This window comes from Fringilla coelebs (genome assembly GCF_963513975.1).
Source record: "Fringilla coelebs genome assembly, chromosome: 26".
Taxonomy (NCBI): domain Eukaryota; kingdom Metazoa; phylum Chordata; class Aves; order Passeriformes; family Fringillidae; genus Fringilla; species Fringilla coelebs.
The window spans coordinates 3,928,977-3,950,993 of NC_140052.1; the positions used below are offsets into that span (position 1 = coordinate 3,928,977).

The 22,017-nt window shown below is 51.8% G+C and overlaps 2 protein-coding genes across 11 annotated transcripts in view; one reads left to right on the top strand and one right to left on the bottom strand.

The window, feature by feature from the left end:
* LOXL2 (lysyl oxidase like 2) overlaps window positions 1-14,371 on the top strand; it is a gene marked incomplete at both ends in the record, with an annotated part of 60,385 nt that extends 46,014 nt beyond the window's left edge. Inside the window, 6 exon segments of the mRNA XM_084221734.1 lie at window positions 973-1,138; window positions 2,421-2,664; window positions 8,106-8,221; window positions 9,585-9,721; window positions 11,338-11,449; window positions 14,292-14,371. Of these exon segments, the coding sequence (XP_084077860.1) occupies window positions 973-1,138; window positions 2,421-2,664; window positions 8,106-8,221; window positions 9,585-9,721; window positions 11,338-11,449; window positions 14,292-14,371 (855 nt within the window).
* Window positions 14,372-14,915: 544 nt separating this feature from the next.
* R3HCC1 (R3H domain and coiled-coil containing 1) overlaps window positions 14,916-22,017 on the bottom strand; it is a 19,940-nt gene continuing 12,838 nt past the window's right edge. For 5 of the 10 annotated variants that reach the window (XM_084221925.1, XM_084221928.1, XM_084221927.1 and 2 more), the window contains 2 exons: window positions 20,947-21,042; window positions 14,927-17,046 (listed from right to left, as the gene is read on the bottom strand). In XM_084221925.1, coding sequence (XP_084078051.1) covers window positions 16,907-17,046; window positions 20,947-21,042 — 236 coding nt within the window. In that variant the 3' untranslated portion in view covers window positions 14,927-16,906. Of the gene's footprint in view, window positions 17,047-20,946; window positions 21,043-22,017 lie in introns of all 10 variants that reach the window. The other 5 variants (XR_014616762.1, XR_014616763.1, XR_014616764.1 and 2 more) reach the window with 5 other exon arrangements.

Below are 22,017 nucleotides of genomic sequence, written 5' to 3' on the forward strand. Positions count from 1 at the left end.
CCTCCCAAACAGCCGGGGGCAACGGGAGCCGGGGGACGCCGGGGGTTTCTTTTCCTGGAAACTGCTCCCAGCTCAGGCATGGACAGATCTCAGAGGATTTTTTAGATTCTTTCTCTCCTTCCCTTCTCCCAAGTTTTGGGGTTTGGGAGTTGAGGCGTCATTCTCATGAGTTTGGTGACACTGGCGGATGAGGAGAGGAAATTTCATCAGGAACTGGAATGATGGGACATGGGGGAATGGCTTCCCACTGCCAGAGGACAGAGTTGGATGGGATGTTGGGAATGGATTCCCACTGCCAGAGGACAGAGTTGGATGGGATGTTGGGAATGGATTCCCACTGCCAGAGGACAGAGTTGGATGGGATGTTGGGAATGAATTCCCCATTGCCAGAGGACAAAGTTAGATGGGATATTGGGAATGAATTCCCCATTGCCAGAGGACAAAGTTAGATGGGATATTGGGAATGAATTCCCCACTGCCAGAGGACAGAGTTGGATGAGATATTGGGAATAAATTCCCCACTGCCAGAGGACAGAGTTAGATGGGATATTGAGAATAAATTCCCCACTGCCAGAGGACAGAGTTGGATGGGATGTTGAGGATAAATTCTTCCCTGGAACAGTGGTGAGGTCCTGGGATGAAATTCCCAGAGAAGCTGTGGGTGCCTCTGGATCCCTGGAAGTGCCCAAAGCCAGGTTTAAACAACCTGGGATAGTGAGAGGTGTCCCTCTCCCTGGCATGGCGTGGGACTGGATGGGATTCAAGGTTTTTAAGGATTTGGTGACAAAACTTCAGCTTCCTGAGTCCCCTGTTCCAGCATCCTTTGGCAAGATCCTCCTGGATCAGGTGGGGCCTTGCCCTGATCTTCCCTGGTGGGAGAATCCACCCTTCAGGCAGGTAAATGTTCCTCTGAGAGCCACCAAACCCCAAGGAATGTGTGAAATGCCTTTTCCTGCCTTTTTTTTTGCCTAGGAAACATGGTACTGGCACGGGGACGTCAGCGCCGACGACGTGGTGATGAGCGGGGTCAAGTGCTCGGGGACAGAGATGTCCCTGTCCCACTGCCGGCACGACGGGGCCCATGTGTCCTGCCCCAGGGGAGGGGGACGCTTCGGGGCCGGTGTGTCCTGCTCGGAGAGTGAGTGACCCCACCTGGGCACGGGGGATGTGTAGGAACAACGGGGTGACCCGGGATTTACCTCACCTGGGCAAGAGGGATGTGCAGGAGGAACGGGGTGACCCGGGATTTACCTCACCTGGGCAAGAGGGATGTGCAGGAGCAACGGGTGACCGGGATTTATCCCAGCTGGGCAAGGGGGATGTGAAGGAGGAATGGGGTGACCCGGGATTTACCCCAGCTGGGCAAGGGGGATGTGCAGCAGGAATGGGGTGACCCGGGATTTACCCCAGCTGGGCAAGGGGGATGTGCAGGAGTAACGGGGTGACCCGGGATTTACCCTGCCTGGGCATGGGGGATGTGCAGGAGTAACGGGGTGACCCGGGATTTACCCCACCTGGGCACGGGGGATGTGTAGGAACAACGGGGTGACCCAGGATTTACCCCAGCTGGGCACGGGGGATGTGTAGGAACAACGGGGTGACCCGGGATTTACCCCACCTGGGCAAGGGGGATGTGCAGGAACAACGGGGTGACCTGGGATTTACCTCACCTGGGCAAGGGGGATGTGCAGGAGCAATGGGGTCACCTGGATACGTCAAAACAGCGCTGAATTTGAACTCCCAGAGAAGTTCTGGCTGTGGCTGCCCCAGCCCTGGGAGCGTCCAAGGGGAGCTTGGAGTGAGCTGGGATTGTGGAAGGTGTCCCTGCCCATGGTGGGGTGGGGTGGGATGGGATCCATGGGATGGGATGGGATGGGATCCATGGGATGGGATGGGATGAGATGGGATCCATGGAATCCATGGGATGGGATGGGATCCATGGGATGGGATGGGATCCATGGGATGGGATGGGATGGGATGGGATGGGATCCATGGGATGGGACGGGACAGCATGGCACGGCATGGCACGGCACGGCACATCATGGCATGGCATGGCATGGGATTTAAGGTCAACTACTCCCATATGGTCAATGGTTTCCCACCAGGCTTTTCCTGCTCAGAGTCAGAGTAGGATTCGATTGGATATTCAGGAGAAATCCTTCCTGGGAGGGTGGGAGGGACAGAGGACACCTGGATGGCCCAGTGCCCCCGGGGGTAAGAGGGCATCCTTTGAACCTGCCAATCACTTCTGGAATGCCAGGACTGACAGACAGTGCTGGGAGGGGAATGGAGAGGGGACTGACACACCTGGGGGGGAATTATCAGGGAGAAACCCGGGGTATGTGAGGCAAACCTTGACATCACACCGCAGCAGTTTTGGGGTGATTTCTTTCATTTAAAGCAGCCATTCCTCCCTGCAGCCGCCCCCGACCTGGTGCTGAACGCGGAGCTGGTGGAGCAGACGGCCTACCTGGAGGACCGGCCCATGTTCCTGCTGCAGTGCGCCCTGGAGGAGAACTGCCTGGCCAGCTCAGCCCACAACACCTCGCTGACCTCGGGCTACCGGCGCCTGCTGCGCTTCAGCTCCCAGATCCACAACAACGGCCAGTCCGACTTCCGGCCCAAGAACGGCCGCCACGCCTGGGTCTGGCACGACTGCCACCGGTGGGTGCCGCGCCCGGGCCCCCTGACTGCCAGCCCGGGCAGCTCTTGTCCCATTTTGTCCCAGTTTTGTCATGGCTTTGTCCTGGTTTTGTCTCGGCTTTGTCCTGGCTTTATCCCGGTTTTGTCCCAGGTTTGTCCCAGTTTTGTTCCAGCTTTTTCCCAGTTTTGTCCCAGTTTTGCCCCATTTTGTCCCAGCTTTGCCCAGTTTTGTCCCAGTTTTGTCCCAGTTTTGTCCTGTTTTTTTCCCAGTTTTGTCCCAGTTTTGTCCCGGTTTTGCCCAGTTTTGTCCCAGCTTTGTCCTAGTTTTGCCCAGTTTTGTCCCTGTTTTGCCCAGCTTTGTCCCAGTTTTGTTCCAGTTTTGCCCAGTTTTGTCCCAGTTTTGTCCCAGTTTTGCCCAGTTTTGTCCCTGTTTTGCCCAGCTTTGTCCCAGTTTTGCCCAGTTTTGTCCCAGTTTTGTCCTAGTTTTGCCCAGTTTTGTCCCTGTTTTGCCCAGTTTTGTCCCAGTTTTGTCCCAGTTTTGCCCAGTTTTGTCCTGTTTTGTCCCAGCTTTGTCTCAGTTTTGTCCCAGTTTTGTCCCGGTTTTGTCCCGGTTTTGTCCCAGCTTTGTCCCAGCTTTGTCCCAGTAGTGTCTCGGTTTTGTCCTGGTTTTGTCCCGTTTTGTCCCAGCATTGTCCCGATTTTGTCCCGTTTTGTCCCAGTTTTGTCCCAGTTTAGTTCAAGCTTTGTCCTGGTTGTGCCCTGGTTTTGTCCCGGTTTTGTCCCAGCTTTGTCTTGGCTTTGTCTCAGCTTTGTCCCAGTTTTGCCCAGTTTTGTCTCGGTTTTGTCCCCGTTCTGTCCCTTTTTTGTCCCGGTTCTGTCCCGGTTTGCCCCTCCCTTTGGAGGCTGTAAGCAGCCTGGAAGCAGAAATGCAAACCCCTTCCCTGCATTTCGGGGATTCTCTCCTCCTTTGCCTTTTCTCCGTTCCATGTTCCGGCGGTTCTGGGCCAGGCTCTGGCTGTGCCTCGCTCTGGGCTGAGCTTTGCAGCCCTGCAGGGCTCCGTGGGGGCTCCAGGCTGGGATGGGCACCCCCAGGGGCCGTTTGTGGGGTTTTTGTAGGAATTCGGGCCAGGCCTCCAGTCTGGGCCCGTGGGGGAATTGTCTGGGTCTAAAAACGGCCACTGGCACTGGGGAGGAGGGAAAGGAGAGGAATTGTTTCTGTCTGGGCCGTGTGAAATGGAAAAGGGGGGTTTGGAGGGACATTTTGGGGCACAGGGGAAGGTGTGGCTGGGGGGAATTAGAGATGGAGCAGCTCTGCTGGGAGGGAAGGCTGAGGGAACTGGGAATGCTCCCCTGGAGAAGGGAGGGATCCAGGAGAGCTCAGAGCCCCTGAAGGGCTCCAGGAGAGCTGGAGAGGGACTGGGGACAAGGGATGGGGGCACAGGACACAGGGGATGGCTTCAACCTGGGAAAAGGGAGATTGGGGTGGGATTTTTGGAAGGAATGAGGGTGGGGAGGGGCTGGGATGGAGTTCCCAGAGCAGCTGTGGCTGCCCCTGGATCCCTGGAAGTGCCCAAGGGAGAAGAGAAAGCTCCAGGGAGAGCTCAGAGCCCCTTGCAGGGCCTGGAGGGGCTCCAGGAGAGCTGGAGAGGGGCTGGGGACAAGGGATGGAGGGACAGGACACAGGGAATGGCTCCTGCTGGGAAAAGGGAGATTGGGGTGGGATTTTTGGAAGGAATGAGGGTGGGGAGGGGCTGGGATGGAATTCCCAGGGAGCTGTGGCTGCCCCTGGATCCCTGGCAGTGCCCAGGCCAGGCTGGAGCCCCTGGGACAGTGGGAGATGTCCCTGCCAGGGCAGGGGTGGCACTGGGTGGGATTTAAATCCCTTCCAACCCAAACCATTCCCTGATTTTCCGACACCTGGGAGCTGAGTTTGCACAGACAGGACATGGGAACTCTTCACCCACCCACCAGGGGAGCAGTTTCTCACCTGGAAAAGGAACCAAAACTGCTGGAATTCTGTATTTCTTATGCAGCTCAACCCCACTGAAACTGTCGGCAGCTGGGTGGTGTCTTTGCTCTTATTTTTGACAAATTCATCCCATAAATGCCCCATTTTTCAAGGAATTAAAACAGCTTGGGGGAAATTGAGGAGGAAAAGGGAGCTGGAGGCCATCCAGGTGCTTTGGACCTGTGGACTGGTACAAGGTGGATTTTTCCCTAATCTGAGGTAAAAAGCAGTGAAATAATTCCATGCACCGCTCCTGTCCTGCTTAAAAAACTGGAGAAACACCAGAGTGGTAAATTTTAGATCTTAGAGCTCTTTATAATCTTCCCAAAGGGCTGGGATGTGCAGGGAGCCCTGACAAAGGGGGAGCTTGGGGCAGGTTTGGACAGGGTGGAAGGAAGGTGGGACGGGAGAGGGTGAGCAAGAGGCCAGGAGCCCTCTGTGCCCCAAACTGGAACCAGTGTGGATGGACAGGGATGAACCCAATCCCTCTTCAGTCTTTCCAGTCTGGGAGCAGCAGAGGGTAAACAGCCCAGGGAGTGACTCAGGCATAGCTCAGAAACTGAGTCAGGCTCAAACTCGCATCGAATTCATTGAATTGAGCCAAATCTGCCTCAAATCCACAGCCCGGCCTTGGCCCTGGGCCTCTGCCCTGGCAGCTCCTGTTGGGATGTGGAAGTAGAATAAAAATGGGAAGGACCCCAAGCAGGGGTGGAAAATGATTTCATTTTTTCATTTTTCATTCTGGCAGGTGGCAATTTCTGGATTGGTTTTTTTTTTAGTGAGGGGAAACGCAGGAAAAATTTCCTCTGCTTCCCCCTTTGCTCATCCCCATCTGTAAATCCCTGAGCAATGCTGATGATTGCAACTGTTCCAGCCTTGATTGTTTTCACAGCTGGAAAGGAGTGGATTTATGCCCGGTTCTCTTCTTATTTTTCTTTTTTTTTCTTTTTTTTCCTTTTTTTTTTTTAATTCTTAAGCAGCTGGTCCTGAATTAGGCCCTGTCTGTGCCTTGTTCTGAGCTGAGCTTTGCAGCTGGGCCCTGCTGGGTCTCGGTGCAGGGCTCCAGGCCTGGGATGGGCATTCCCAAAGCTGGGATGGGCATTCCTAAATCTGGGATGGGCATTCCCAAAGCTGGGATGGGCATTCCTAAATCTGGGATAGGCATTCCCAGTGCTGGCTTACACATTCCCAAATACACAAAATCCCAAATCTGGAATAGGCATTCCTAAATCTGGGATAGGCATTCCTAAATATGGGTAGGCATTCCCAAAGCTGGGTTAGGCATTCCCAAAGCTGGGATAGGCATTCCCAGTGCTGGGATGGGCATTCCTAAATCTGGGATAGGCATTCCTAAATCTGGGATGGGCATTCCCAAAGCTGGGCTGGGCATTCCCAGTGCTGGGATAGGCATTCCTAAATCTGGGATAGGCATTCCTAAATCTGGGATAGGCATTCCTAAATCTGGGACAGGCATTCCCAAAGCTGGGATGGGCATTCCTAAATCTGGGATGGGCATTCCAAAATCTGGGCTGGGCATTCCCAAAGCTGGGATAGGCATTCCCAAATCTGGGATAGGCATTCCTAAATCTGGGATAGGCATTCCCTAAGCTGGGATGGGCATTCCCAGTGCTGGGATAGGCATTCCTAAATCTGGGATAGGCATTCCTAAATCTGGGATAGGCATTCCCAAAGCTGGGATGGGCATTCCCAGTGCTGGGATAGGCATTCCTAAATATAGAATAGGCATTCCCAATGCTGGGATGGGCATTCCCTAAGCTGGGATAGGCATTCCTAAATCTGGGGTAGGCATTCCTAAATCTGGGATAGGCCTTCCTAAATATGGGATAGACATTCCCAAGGCTGGGATAGGCATTCCCAAAGCTGGGATAGGCATTCCTAAATCTGGGATAGGCATTCCTAAATATGGGATAGACATTCCCAGTGCTGGGATAGGCATTCCCAAAGCTGGGATAGGCATTCCCAAAGCTAGGATAGGCATTCCTAAATATGGGATTGACATTCCTAAAGCTGAGACACAAAATCCCAAAGCTGGGATAGGCATTTCCAGTGCTGGGATAGGCATTCCCAAAGCTGGGACAGACATTCCCAATGCTGGCTTACACATTCCCAAAGCTGAGACACAAAATCCCAAAGGTGGGATAGGCATTCCCAAATCTGGGACGGGCATTCCCAAAGCTGGGACAGGCATTCCCAGTGCTGGGATACCCATTCCCAAAGCTGGGATACCCATTCCCAGTGCTGGGATAGGCATTCCCAAAGCTGGGATAGGCATTCCCAAATCTGGATAGGCATTCCTAAATCTGGGATAGCATTCCCAAAGCTGGGATAGGCATTCCCAAAGCTGGACAGACATTCCCAAAGCTGGACAGACATTCCCAAAGCTGGGATAGGCATTCCCAAGGCTGGGACAGGCATTCCCAAAGCTGGACAGACATTCCCAAAGCTGGGATAGGCATTCCCAAAGCTGGGATAGGCATTCCCAGAGCTGGGGTGGCACAGAGTGGTTTCAGGCCCCACTCCAGGTGTCTCCCTGTCCCCTCCTCCCTGGATTTGCTCCCGATCCCAAGGCTGGGCTCAAATCCGAGGTGTTGCATCAGCGTCACCCACACTGCTGTGCCCAGCCCTGGCCACGGGGAGTCCAGCTGGGCTAAAGCTCAGCTTAATTCTCTGCTGAGCCAGCAGTGGGGCTTAAAAAGCCCAATGCCCCCCCAGTCCAACGTCCCCCAGGCCCTGCTGGGCTCTGGCTTTGCTAGTCAGGGGTCTAAACACGGACTCTGGGCTCTCTCCTGGCCTGGCTGTGCCCAGCAGTGCTGGAATGTTCCCCAGGCCGGGCTGGCACATCCCAGTTTAAAACCAGGAAGGGTCTCCGGGGTGAAAACCCAGCTCTGAGCAGGGTGAAAGCTGCTCCAGCTGCTGTTTTTTGCTGATAAATTCGCATTCTGCTGCTTAAAAAGTTAATCAGTAAAAGCAGCCAGGTCTGGGCACAGCCAGCTCTGGAATATTCCTGGGAAATGATGGGGCTGCTCCAGGGGATGATTTTTTTGGTGGATTTTTTGCCCTTCCTGCCACTATAAAACATTGTGATCCCACAAAAGTTGGAAAAAGGGATTAATAAATGTCCCAGGCCAGGTCAGACAGGGCTTGGAGCAACCTGGGATAGGGGGAGGTGTCTCTGCCCTGGACAGGGATGGGACAAAATGATCCTTAAACCCCTCCCCAGCCTGCCAGTCTGGGATTCCATGTGAATAAATCCCAGGAGGCTGCAGGACGGGTGATGGAGCCACACAGGATCACCCCCAGGGAACATTTCCTGGCTGGAGTTGTCCCACTCCTGCAGCTCCACGTGGCCCTTCAGCCCTGGTAATTAAAGGGGAATTAATTAGAGGGGTAATTAATGATCCCTGGGGATAATTCTCCCTGTGTGTCCCCACAGGCACTACCACAGCATGGAGGTGTTCACCCACTACGACCTCCTGAACCTCAATGGCACCAAGGTGGCCGAGGGACACAAGGCCAGCTTCTGCCTGGAGGACACCGAGTGCGAGGCAGGTCCGTGCCGGGGCCTTCCCGGGAATTCCGATGATGGATGGATGGATGGAGGGATGGATGGATGGATGGATGATGGATGGATGATGGATGGATGGATGGATGGATGATGGATGGATGATGGATGGATGGATGGATGGATGGATGGATGATGGATGGATGGATGGATGGATGATGGATGGATGGATGGATGGATGATGGATGGATGATGGATGGATGGATGGATGATGGATGGATGGATGGATGATGGATGGATGGATGGATGGATGATGGATGGATGATGGATGGATGGATGGATGGATGGATGGATGATGGATGGATGGATGGATGGATGATGGATGGATGGATGGATGGATGGATGATGGATGGATGGATGATGGATGGATGGATGGATGGATGAGGGATGGATGATGGATGGATGGATGATGGATGGATGGATGGATGGATGGATGATGGATGGATGATGGATGGATGGATGGATGGATGGATGGATGGATGGATGATGGATGGATGGATGGATGATGGATGGATGATGGATGGATGGATGGATGGATGGATGGATGATGGATGGATGATGGATGGATGGATGGATGATGGATGGATGGATGGATGGATGGATGGATGGATGGATGATGGATGGATGATGGATGGATGGATGGATGGAGGGATGGATGATGGATGGATGGATGGATGGATGGATGGATGGATGGATGGATGGAGGGATGGATGATGGATGGATGGATGGATGGATGGAGGGATGGATGGATGGATGGATGGAAGGATGGATAGGGATGGATGGATAGGGATGAGGGATGGATGGATGGATGGAGCGATGGATGATGGATGGATGGAAGGATGATGGAATAGATCAGTGGGATGGATGGATGGATGGATGATGGATGGATGGATGGAGGGATGGATGGATGGATGGATGGATGGATGGATGGAGGGATGGATGGAGGAATGGATGGATGGATGGATGGATGGATGGATGGATGGATGGATGGATGGATGGTGGATGGATGGATGGATGGATGGATGGATGGGGATGGATGGAGGGGTAGATGGAGGGGTGGATGGATGGATGATGCATGCATGGGAACCCCCAGCTCCCCCATTCTCTTCTCCACCCTCCGCTCCCTCCATCCCAGCCCTGAGCTGCTCCAAACCCAAACTGTTCATTTCCTGCTCCCTGCCCAGTGAGGAATCCCAAAAGGAGCCTCCAGCTGCTGGGGTTGGCAGGTGGCAGCTCCTGAAACCTCCCCCAAAACACCCCTGGAGTTCACTGCTGTCCATGGGGAACAACCAGGAACTTTCTGGGAATTCTGCTGAGGATTTGACACGTTTTGCCTGAATTCTCCTTCAGATGTGCAGAAGCAGTACGAGTGTGCCAATTTTGGGGAGCAGGGGATCACAGTTGGCTGCTGGGACGTTTATCGGCACGACATCGACTGCCAGTGGATCGACATCACCGACGTCCCCCCCGGGGATTACCTCTTCCAGGTGGGACAGACAGATCTGGGACACCCCTGCTGCTTTTATCTGACCAGCCAGATCCAGGATCCACCAGATTTCTTCATTTGACACCTCCAACTTCTGTTTATCCAGGGAATCTATTCCCAGGTGCCTTAAAGAGAAAGGATTATCCACCAGGATAATCAACACACGCTCCCAGGGGAAAAATCAGAAAAATCAACCCATGAGCACAGTTTGGGGATTAGAGTCTCACAAAAAATCCATGCCCAGCTAATCCTGGCTGGGCCCAGCCCAGCTGATGTTGCTGACAGTGCTGTCACACCCCCAAAGGGCAGCACCCCTCTTTGGAGCTGGCTGAAAGCAACATTCCCTGAATTTTGGGATTCCCAGGTGCTGGATGCAGGAATTCAGGCCAGGCCCATGGGGGGAATTATCTGGGTCTAAAAAGGGGCACTGGCACTGGGGAGGAGGGAGAGGAGAGGAATTGTTTCTGTCTGGGCCGTGTGAAATGGAAAAGGGGGTTTGGAGGGACATTTTGGGGCACAGGGGAAGGTGTGGCTGGGGGGAATTAGAGATGGAGCAGCTCTGCTGGGAGGGAAGGCTGAGGGAACTGGGAATGCTCCCCTGGAGAAGGGAGGGATCCAGGAGAGCTCAGAGCCTGAGGGGCTCCAGGAGAGCTGGAGAGGGACTGGGGACAAGGGATGGAGGGACAGGACACAGGGAATGGCTTCAACCTGGGAAAAGTGAGATTGGGGTGGGATTTTTGGAAGGAATGAGGGGCTGGGATGGAATTCCCAGGGAGCTGAGGCTGCCCCTGGATCCCAGGAAGTGCCCAAGGGAGAAGAGAAAGCTCCAGGGAGAGCTCAGAGCCCCTTCCAGGGCCTGGAGGAGCTCCAGGAGAGCTGGAGAGGGGCTGGGGACAAGGGATGGAGGGACAGGACACAGGGAATGGCTCCCACTGGGAAAAGGGAGATTGGGGTGGGATATTGGGAAGGAATGAGGGTGGGGAGGGGCTGGGATGGAATTCCCAGGGAGCTGTGGCTGCCCCTGGATCCCTGGCAGTGCCCAGGCCAGGCTGGAGCCCCTGGGACAGGGGGAGGTGTCCCTGCCAGGGCAGGGGTGGCACTGGGGGGAATTTAAATCCCTTCCAGCCCAAACCATTCCCTGATTTTCCGACACCTGGGAGCTGAGTTTGCACAGACAGGACATGGGAACTCTTCACCCACCCACCAGGGGAGCAGTTTCTCACCTGGAAAAGGAACCAAAACTGCTGGAATTCAGGCAGGGAATGGCTTCCACTGCCAGAGGCCAGGGCTGGATGGCATTTTGGGAAGGAATTCCTGGTGGGATGGAATTCCCAGAGCAGCTGTGGCTGCCCCTGGATCCCTGGTGTGCCCAAGGCCAGCTAGGAGCACCCTGGGACAGTGGGAGGTGTCCCTGCCATGGCAGGGGTGGCTCTGGGTGGGATTTCAGGTCCTTTCCCACCCCAACATCCCCGGATTCCCTGGCTCAGCCGTTATTTCCTGACCTGCCTGTGTTCCACTCATTCCTCCCTCTTTACAGAACAAATCCTATTTTTGCTTTTAAAAAAATGCCTTAAAAACCAACTGATCCTGCCAAATCCCCCTTTCAACCCCTGCCAGGTGGTGATCAACCCCAACTACGAGGTGGCAGAGTCGGATTATTCCAACAACGTCATGAAATGCCGGAGCCGCTACGACGGGCAGCGCATCTGGATGTACAACTGCCACATAGGTGAGGGCTGGCATCCCCCTGGCATTGCTCCCACACCAGGAATTTCATGTTTCATCCCCTGGAAAAGCTCTGGTGCCATCCCAGCGTGCTGGGCAATTCCTTCTTCCCGAAATCCAATCGTTTTGCCAAGCTGGGATCTCACCGGGTGATGAAGTTTCTCTTGGGAAACAAACGAAGTGGGAAGGAGAATTCCTGCTGTGCCAGGCAGGGATGGAAATGTCCCTGGAATGTCAGGGAAATCTCTGTTTTCTTGGAAGAATTTAAAATATTATCATTGGGTATTTTTCTTTTTGGTCGTGGAAATATCAAGGCCAAACTGATTTAAATTTGGCTTATTGTCCAAACCATGGAAAATGGAATGAACTCAGGCTGTTTTTACCACAGAAAATGAATTTACACAACTCCCTGCCCAGCTCCAAACAAAACCAGCTTTGCAATTTCCCTTCTTCAAGGAATGTTTTTCCTGGAGAAAAAAAAAAAAAATATCCAGATTTTTCTCATTATTTTGCTGGGGTTTTAGCAGAAAATTCTGATTTTGTGTGTCACATCTCAGACCGTGACCTGCTTGGGCTCTGCAGCGGAGCTGGGAGATATTTCTGGTTAAAAACAAAGGTTTTAACTTTTACTTTGTCCCAATTAGAGAGAAATTTGGGCTCAGTTCTGGTTCAGAGCAGAGCCCTCAAACCCCCACAGGCCTTGCTGGGCCTCGCTTTATTTTTTCAGCACCAAACCAGTGAAATTTGGGGAATTCCAAATCCACACCCAGCCCTCCTGGGGACTCCTGGCTATGCCAGTTAGGGCAAGCCTTAATTAACACTTCATTTAATTAACCCCAAACCTTTAACCCCTTCATTTCCAGGGTGCTGGTCCCACCCAATCCCGATGTTCCAGAGTCCTTTTCCCTCTCCTGCTGTTCCCGAGGGTTTTTCCCTGCTCACCCTGCACTTTCCCAGTGCTCCCAAGTGTTTTTCCCACGTTCTCCTGGTGATCCCAAGGGTTTTCCCCATGTTCCCAAGTGTTTTTCCAGTGCTCTCTCAGTGTTCCTGAGTTTTTCCCATGTTCTTTTGGTGTTCCCAAGTGTTTTTCCCACGTTCTCCTGGTGATCCCAACGTTTTTCCCTCTCCCAGTGATCCCAAGGGTTTTTCCCCATGTTCCTAAATATTTTTCCTGTGCTCTCCCAGTGATCTCAAGTGTTTTTCCTGTGCTCCCCCAGTGTTCCTGAGTGTTTTTCCCATGTTCTCTTGGTGTTCCCAAGGGTTTTTCCCTCTCCCAGTATTCCCAAGTCCTTTTCCCTCTCCTGCTGTTCCTGAGTGTTTTTCCCTGCTCACCCTGCACTTTCCCAATGCTCCCAAGTGTTTTTCCCATGTTCTCCTGGTGATCCCAATGTTTTTCCCTATCCCAGTGTTCCCGAGTGTTTTTCCCACGTTCTCCTGGTGTTCCCAACGTTTCTCCCTCTCCCAGTGATCCCAAGGGTTTTTCCCCATGTTCCCAAGTGTTTTTCCTGTGCTCTCCCAGTGTTCCTGAGTTTTTCCCATGTTCTCCTGGTGTTCCCAAGGGTTTTTCCCATTCTCTCCCAGTATTCCCAGATGTTATTCCCTCTCCTGCTCACCTGGTGATCCCAAGGGTTTTCCCCCTTCTCTCCAAGTGTTCCCAAGGCTTTTCCCAGTATTCCCAGGTGTTTTTCCCTCTCCTGGTGATCCCAAGTGTTTTTCCCATCCTCCTCTGGTGTTCCCAAGGGTTTTCCCCCTGCTCTCCTGGTATTCCCAGGTGTTTTTCCCTCTCCTGCTGGCCCCCTGCCTCTTGATGTTCCCAAGGGGTTTTCCCCATGTACTCCTCATGTTCCAGAGTGTTTTTCCTGTGCTCTCCATGATCCCAAGTGTTTTTCCCTCTCCCAGTGTTCCCAAGGGTTTTCCCCCTTCTCTCCAAGTGTTCCCAAGGCTTTTCCCAGTATTCCCAAGTGTTTTTCCCTCTCCCGGTGATCCCAAGTGTTTTTCCCATCCTCCCCTGGTGATCCCAAGGGTTTTCCCCATCCTCTCCAAGTGTTCCCAAGGGTTTTCCCCCTTCTCTCCCAGTATTCCCAGGTGTTTTTCCCTCTCCTGCTGACCCCCTGCTCTCCTGGTGTTCCCAAGGGTTATTCCCATGCTCTCCCAGTATTCCCAAGTGTTTTTCCCTCTCCTGGTGATCCCAAGTGTTTTCCCCCTTTTCTCCCAGTATTCCCATGTGCTTCTCCCTCCCCTGGTGTTCCCAAGGGTTTTCCCCCTTCTCTCCAAGTGTTTTTTCTCTCCAAGGGTTTTCCCAGTATTCCCAAGTGTTTTTCCCTCTCCTGCTCACCCCCTGCTCTCCTGGTGATCCCAAGGGTTTTCCCATCCTCTCCAAGTGTTCCCAAGGGTTTTCCCCCTTCTCTCCCAGCATTCCCAGGTGTTTTCCCCATTCTCTCCCGGCATTCCCAGGTGTTTTTCCCTCTCCCACTATTCCCAGGTGTTTTTCCCTTCTCTCCCAGCATTCCCAGATGTTTTCCCCCTTCTCTCCCAGCATTCCCAGGTGTTTTCCCCCTTCTCTCCCACTATTCCCAGGTGTTTTTCCCCCTGCTCTCCCAGCATTCCCAGGTGTTTTCCCCTGCTCTCCCGGTATTCCCAGGTGTTTTCCCCTGCTCTCCCAGCATTCCCAGGTGTTTTCCCCTGCTCTCCCAGCACTCCCAGGTGTTTTCCCCTGCTCTCCCAGCATTCCCAGGTGTTTTTCCCTTCTCTCCTGCTGACCCTGCTCTCCCTGTGCCCTCTCCCAGCATTCCCAGGTGTTTTTCCCTTCTCTCCTGCTGACCCTGCTCTCCCTGTGCCCTCTCCAGGCGGTTCCTTCAGCGAGGAGACCGAGCACAAGTTCGACCACTCCAGGGGACTCTCAAACAACGCCGTCTCCGCCCGGTAGAATTCCCACTAATTTAAGGAAGCCAGGACTCCTGCTCCGGCCCTTCCCGAACCACTGCACCCCAGGAGCCTCCCCAAACTCTGAATTCCAGGGAAATCATTCCTGCAGAACCCTCTCCCTGCCCGGTTTCGGTGCTCAGGCCGCCCCTCCTGCCATTCCAGCTCTCCCCAGCTCCAGCTCCTCACCATTCCAAAGGGTTCTCCCACATTTTGCAGCATTCCTGGCCTCAGGTTGGGTGCCAGCCCCCCAAAAGTGCCTTCATCCCTCATTCCCAAGGCATCCAAGTGCCTTCATCCTCCATTCCCAAGGCATCCAAGTGCCTTCATCCTTCATCCTTCATTCCCAAGGCATCCAAGTGCCTTCATCCCTCATTCCCAAGGCATCATTTGGGAATTTTCAGCTCTTTTCCACTCCCAGTGTCTGTTTGTGCTGCTGCTCCCTGCACTCCTCCTCAGCACTGACTCCAGCAAGGAAACAGAAGGAAAAATTAAAATTAAAAAAAACAAAAATGAAACAGGAAATAAAACAAGGAGCAGCTTTTTGTGAGCAGAACAGTGAAAAGCTGAATTTAATGCTGCAGTGAAACAGTCGGATCCAACAAGGGCCACGCTCCCGAGGGCAGCGAACGCAGAGCGTGGAATTTCACAGGGAATTTCACCTGGAATCCTCACAGGGAATTTAAATTTCACAGGGAATTTCATCTGGAATCCTCACAGGGAATTTCAATTTCAAAGAGAATTTCATCTGGAATCCTCACAGGGAATTTCATCTGGAATCCTCACAGGGAATTTCAATTTCACAGGGAATTGCATCTGGAATCCTCACAGGGAATTTCAGTTTCACATCTGGAATCCTCACAGGGAATTTCACCTGGAATCCTCACAGGGAATTTCCCAAGGAATTTCACAGGGAATTTCAGTTTCACAGGGAATCTCACACAGAATCCTCACAGGGAATTTCAGTTTCAAAGAGAATTTCATCTGGAATCCTCACATGGAATTTCAATTTCCCAGGGAATTTCATCTGCAATCCTCACAGGGAAATTCAGTTTCAAAGAGAATTTCATCTGGAATGGTCACAGGGAATTTCCCAGGGAATTTCAATTTCATAGGGATTCTCACACTGAATCCTCACAGGGAATTTCCATTCCAAAGAGAATTTCATCTGGAATCATCACAGGGAATTTCCCAGGGAATTTCAGTTTCCCAGGGAATCTCACACTGAATCCTCACAGGGAATTTCCATTTCACAGGGAATTTCATCTGGAATCCTCACAGGGAATTTGCCAGGCTATTTCAATTTCATAGGGAATCTCAACACAGAATCCTCACAGGGAATTTCAGTTTCAAAGAGAATTTCATCTGGAATCGTCACAGGGAATTTCAATTTCTCATGGAATTTCATCTGGAATCCTCACAGGGAATTTCCCAGGGAATTTCAGTTTCCCAAGGAATCTCAACACGGAATCCTGACAGGGAATTTCAATTCCAAAGAGAATTTCACCTGGAATTCCCCAGGGAATCTCCCAGGGAATCAAAGCTCCCAGAGCTCAGCAGATTCCCAGGGATGAGGCCCCTGGGCTGGGAATTCCCATCCCAGGATCACCTCCTGACTGGATATTCCATATTTTCTTTTTTTCCAGGATAAATTCTCCTTGTGCACCTTGCAGAGGGAATTTCTGCCCCTCATCCCCAGGGATCTGCTCCCGTGGGAATTCCAATAAAAACATTTCCCAGAAAAAAAAGAAAAAAAAATCACTTTAGAAGCCCTTGGGGTGTTTTCTCCTCACAATTCCTGGAATATTTGGGGGTTTTCCCCCTCTCCTACAATCAAAGTTGTCTGGAATTCCAGGGGATTCCAAACTTCCTCCAAACCCCACCTCGCAGGGATGCTGTGAGGCTTAAAAATGCAGAAATATTTTAAATATTTGTCACTTCTGCAGCGCTCCAGAGGGCGGCTGGCAGAGGGATTGAACTCCTGGCAATTGGAAAATTCCAGTTTTCCCTCAGAATTCCAGCCTGTAGCAGGAGCAGAGCCCGGGATGGGGGTGGAAGCTCATTTTGAACCCAGCACTGGCAAATCCCGGAGGTTTTTTGTTCCCTAATGAGCAAATCCCAACTTTCAACAGGGAAGGTTCAGGCTCTTTGAAACTCTAAATAAGGAAAAACAATTCCCTAAAACTTGGATTCACTGCCTGCCAGTTTTCTGGGATATCTGAACAGCAACACCACAACAAACCTGGAACAGATTCCGAACTCCCGCCCTCGCTCAGGGTCGAATTTTGGCCCGAAAAATCCCAATTTTCTCCCCCTAAACACCAACTTTTGTTGGAAAACAGCGCAGGAACGAGGAACAAAGCAACCACCTCACTCCTGCCGGCGCCCCAGCCGCTTCCAAACACCCAACAAAGAATTCCAGCCCTTCCCAGGGCTCCCAAAACCCAACAGGAATTCCCAGGGCCAGCTCTCCCTCCGGCTCCGCTCGCTCCACCAGCCCAGCCACGCTCAGATTTGGGGTTTTTTGGGGTTTTTGGGGTCATTCCTGCTGCTCCAGGGGCTCAGCCTGGGAATCCTCAGCCCCCTGGAGCCGGTGCCTCCAGCCCAGGGCGTGGGACACGAGCCTGCGCGCCACGGCCGCGTCCGTCTGCGGCCTCTCCTTCCCCAGCTGCAGCAGCTCTGGGGGGAAAAAGGGATAAAATTCACCCAGGGAGAAATCTGGGCTTGAACCCCCAAAAATCAGATTTTTTTCCTGCTGGTTTGTTCGTTTATCAGCAGCGAATTTTTCCGTATCTGGGAATAAATTGGGTTTTTTGGGGTTTTTTGTGGGGTTTTTTTGTTTGATTTTTTGTTTTTTTCAGGGTGATGGAATTCCAATTTTTCCATTATTTGGTCACCAAAAAGGTTCAGGGCTCTTCTGCTGTGTGGAAAATTGCTCCTCATCCTGTTCCAGGAGTTATTCCTGGCAAAATTCCCAACATCCCATCCCTTTCCATGGCTGGAATAAAACCCCAATTTATCCAATTTATCCATCGATCCAACTGGAGCTCCTCAAAACCTGCTGCCCAAATCCTTGGAAAACAGCAAGGAAAATAAATAATAATTAAAAAAAAAAATCTGCATTTAAAATGATATCTAAATATTTCAGATGATTTCATCTGGATAAATATTTCAGAGGAGCCCCTTGGGCAGGGCCCTCCCTTTTTTTGGAAATCCACCAAGATTTCACCAAATCCACCATAATTTGGATTGATTAATTAATTAATTAATTAATTAATCCTTTATCAATGTTTAGTTCTTATCTACACAGCAGGGGGGGGGCTTTGTTTGTTTTTCCAGAAGTTTCGTTCATTAAGGAATAAGGAACAAAAAAATTTTTAAAAAAATCATTAAAAAAATAATTTTAAATGAGACACTGCCAGCTAATTAAAATCCAAATTTGTGTTTGGAAAATGATCAATTGGGAACTGGACACCAACAGAATTTATGTTTCATTATTAATTAATTAATTAAGAATAAATTTGAAATGGTTATATTTGAATTTAACCTGATTCAGGAGAATGAATTAATTAAGAATAAATTTGAAATGATTATATTTGAATTTAACCTGATTCAGGAGAATGAATTAATTAAGAATAAATTTGAAATGGTTATATTTGAATTTAACCTGATTGAGGAGAATGAATTAATGGAAAAAACCAGATGAAGGGGGGATGCAAATAAAGGAAATTTCTGGATCTTTCCTTGCTGAACCTCAGGAATTTGTGCCTGCAAAGGATTGGAATTGGGATTTATCCTGACTGCAGTGAGCTGGAAAAACCCAGGAATTGTTGGCTCAGAGTCTCTGCTGCTGCTGCTGAGGTTGGTGGCTTTGCTTTCCTGATTGAAAGGCAATGAAACCAATCAATAATCAATAATCAATAATCGATAATCAATCACCAATCAATCAATTGATGTTCACAGCTCAGCTTCACCATTTCTCCTTCCTGAATAAATCGGTGCCAACCACGAGTTTGGGTTTGTCTCCTTTGGATTCCCAGGGGGAGAGGGAACAGAAAATCCCTGCGGGAATTTGATCCCCCAAAAAATAAAATTCCCAATTCCAGCTCAGCCCTTCCCTGCCCAAAACTGCAGCAAATTCCACCAAAAAAAACCCCCAAAATGAAATCTGAATTCCAGCAAAATTCTACACCGCAGCTCAGTGCCCGGGAATCCGTCCAAGATCCCAAAAAAAAGGGAAATTTTTGCTCCTGAGCGGGAATTCTGTCAGGAATTTGTCAGGAGGGGCAGAGAGGGGGGGAAATGTGGGAGAAGGGGGGTGGGGGTGGGGAAATGTGGAATTGGGGGGGATTTGGGAATTCCAGGGGAATTGGGGGGATTTGGGAATTCCAGGGGAATTGGGGGGAGTTTAGGGAATTCCAGGGGAATTGGGGGAAGTTTAGGGAATTCCAGGGGAATTGGGGGAAGTTTAGGGAATTCCAGGGGAATTGGGGGGGATTTGGGAATTCCAGGGGAATTGGGGGGATTTGGGAATTCCAGGGTTATTGGGGGATTTGGGAATTCCAGGGTTATTGGGGGGATTTGGGAATTCCAGGGGAATTGGGGGGGTTGGGAATTCCAGGGGACCTGGGAGGGGATTTAAGGAGTTCCAGGGGAATTGGGGTGGATTTGGGAATTCCAGGAGAAGGGGAGTGGGTTTAGGGGACTCCAGGTGAATTGGGGGTGGATTTGGGAATTCCAGGGTTATTGGGGGAATTTGGGAATTCCAGGGGAATTGGGGGGATTTGGGAATTCCAGGGGAATTGGGGGGATTTGGGAATTCCAGGGGAATTGGGGGGATTTGGGAATTCCTGGGTTATTGGGGTGGATTTGGGAATTCCAGGGGAATTGGGGGGATTTGGGAATTCCAGGGTTATTGGGGTGGATTTGGGAATTCCAGGGTTATTGGGGTGGATTTGGGAATTCCAGGGTTATTGGGGTGGATTTAGGGAATTCCAGGGTTATTGGGGTGGATTTGGGAATTCCAGGGTTATTGGGGTGGATTTGGGAATTCCAGGGCTATTGGGGTGGATTTAGGGAATTCCAGGGTTATTGGGGTGGATTTAGGGAATTCCAGGGTTATTGGGGTGGATTTAGGGGACTGCAGGGGAACTGGGAGATGGGTTTAGGGAGTTCCAGGGGTTTAGGGGGGGTTTAGGGGATTCCAGGAGAAGGGGAGTGGGTTTAGGGAGTTCCAGGGTAATTGGGGGGGTTTAGGGAGCTCCAGGGGTTTTGGGGTGAGTTTAGGGGATTCCAGGTTTTTGGGGGGGATGGGGATTTAGGGAGTTCCAGGACTTTGGGGTGAATTCAGGGAGCTCCAGGGGGTTGAGGGGAATTTAGGGGATTCCAGGGGTTTGGTGTGGGGGCGTGTTTAGGGAGCTCCAGGGGTTTGGGGTGGATCTAGAGAATTCCAGGAGAATTGGGGTGAATTTAGGGAGTTCCAGGGGTTCAGGGGGGGTGGGTTCAGGGGGTTCCAGGGGTTTAGGGTGAGTTTAGGGAGTTCCAGGGTTTAGGGAGGGTTCAGGGGGTCCCAGGGTTCAGGGGGGGTTCAGGGGGGTTCAGGGGGGTTCAGGGGTTTAGGGGGGGTTCAGGGGGGGTTCAGGGGGTCCCAGGGGTTTAGGGGGGGTTCAGGGGGGTTCAGGGGGGGTTCAGGGGGGTTCAGGGGGGGTTCAGGGGGTCCCAGGGTTCAGGGGGGGTTCAGGGGGGTTCAGGGGGGGTTCAGGGGTCGCAGGGGTTCAGAGGGGTTCAGGGGGGTTCAGGGGGTCCCAGGGGTTCAGGGTTTAGGGGGGGTTCAGGGGGGTTCAGGGGGGTTCAGGGGGGTTCAGGGGGTCCCAGGGGTTTAGGGGGGTTCAGGGTGGGGTTCAGGGTGGGTTCATGGGGGGTTCAGGGGGGTTCAGGGGGGGTTCAGGGGGGTTCAGGGGGGGTTCAGGGGGGGTTCATGGTGGGTTCATGGTGGGTTCAGGGGGGTTCAGGGGGGTTCAGGGGGGTTCAGGGGGGGTTCAGGGGGGTTCAGGGAGGTTCAGGGGGGGTTCAGGGGGGGTTCAGGGGGGGTTCAGGGGGGGTTCAGGGGGGGTTCAGGGGGGGTTCAGGGGAGGTTCAGGGGAGGTTCAGGGGGGTTCCAGGGGTTCAGGGGGTTCAGGGGGGTTCAGGGGGGGTTCAGGGGGGGTTCAGGGGGGGTTCAGGGGAGGTTCAGGGGAGGTTCAGGGGGGTTCCAGGGGTTCAGGGGGTTCAGGGGGGTTCAGGGGAGGTTCAGGGGGGTTCCAGGGGTTCAGGGGGTTCAGGGGGGTTCAGGGGAGGTTCAGGGGAGGTTCAGGGGAGGTTCAGGGGGGTTCCAGGGGTTCCGGGGGGGTTCAGGGGGGGTTCAGGGGGTTCAGGTGGGTTCAGGGTGGGTTCAGGATGGGTTCAGGTGGGTTCAGGTGGGTTCAGGTGGGTTCAGGGGGGGTTCAGGGGGGGTTCAGGGGGGTTCAGGGGGTCGCAGGGGGGGTTCAGGGGGTCGCAGGGGGGGTTCAGGGTCCCAGGGTGGGCGGGGCTGTGCCTCACTCGGTCTCTGCAGCGCCTTGAGCTTGGCCTGGCGGCTGCCGTGCAGCAGCGGCCGCAGCTTCAGGCAGGGATAGCGGCGCCCCAGGGCCTGGGAGGCTGCGGGAGAAAGCGGGGATCAAAATAGGGATGAATTAACCCAAAATAGGGATGAATTAACCCCAAAACAACCCCAAAACAGGGATGAATTAACCCAAAATCAGGGCTGAATTAACCCCAAAATCAGGGCTGAATTAACCCCAAAATAGGGCTGAATTAACCCCAAAATCAGGACTGAATTACCCCAAAATCAGGGCTGAATTAACCCCAAAATAACCCCAAAATAGGGCTGAATTAACCCCAAAATCAGGGCTGAATTAACCCCAAAATAGGCCTGAATTAACCCAAAATAACCCCAAAATAGGGCCTGAATGAACCCCAAAATAACCCCAAAATAGGGCTGAATTAACCCCAAAATAGGGCTGAATTAACCCCAAATTAACCCCAAAATAGGGCTGAATTAACCCCAAAATCAGGGCTGAATTAACCCCAAAATAACCCCAAAATCAGGGATGGAATTAACCCCAAAATAGGGCCAGAATTAACCCCAAAACAGGGCTGAATTAACCCCAAAATCAGGGCCTGAATTAACCCCAAAATCAGGGCCTGGGATGCTGCAGGGAAAGTTTAGTTTGGAAAAAAAGTTTAGCATGCAAAAAAGGTTTAGTATGGGAAAAGTTTAGTGTGGAAAAAGTTTGGTTTGGAGAAAGTTTAGCATGGAAAAAAAGTTTAGCTTGGAAAAAGTTTGGTATGGAAAAAAAGTTTGGTATGGAAATAGTTTGGTATGGAAAAAGTTTGGTATGGAAAAAGTTTGGTATGGAAAAAGTTTGGTATGGAAAAAGTTTAGTTTGGGAAAAGTTTAGTTTGGGAAAAAAGTTTACTATGGAAAAAGTTTAGTATGGAAAAAGTTTAGCATGGAAAAAAAAAAGTTCAGTATGGAGGGGAAAAGCTCAGTATGGAAAAAGAAGTTTAGGGTGGAAAAGTTTAGTGTGGAAAAAGATTTTAGGATGGGAAAAATAGTTTAGGATGGAGGAG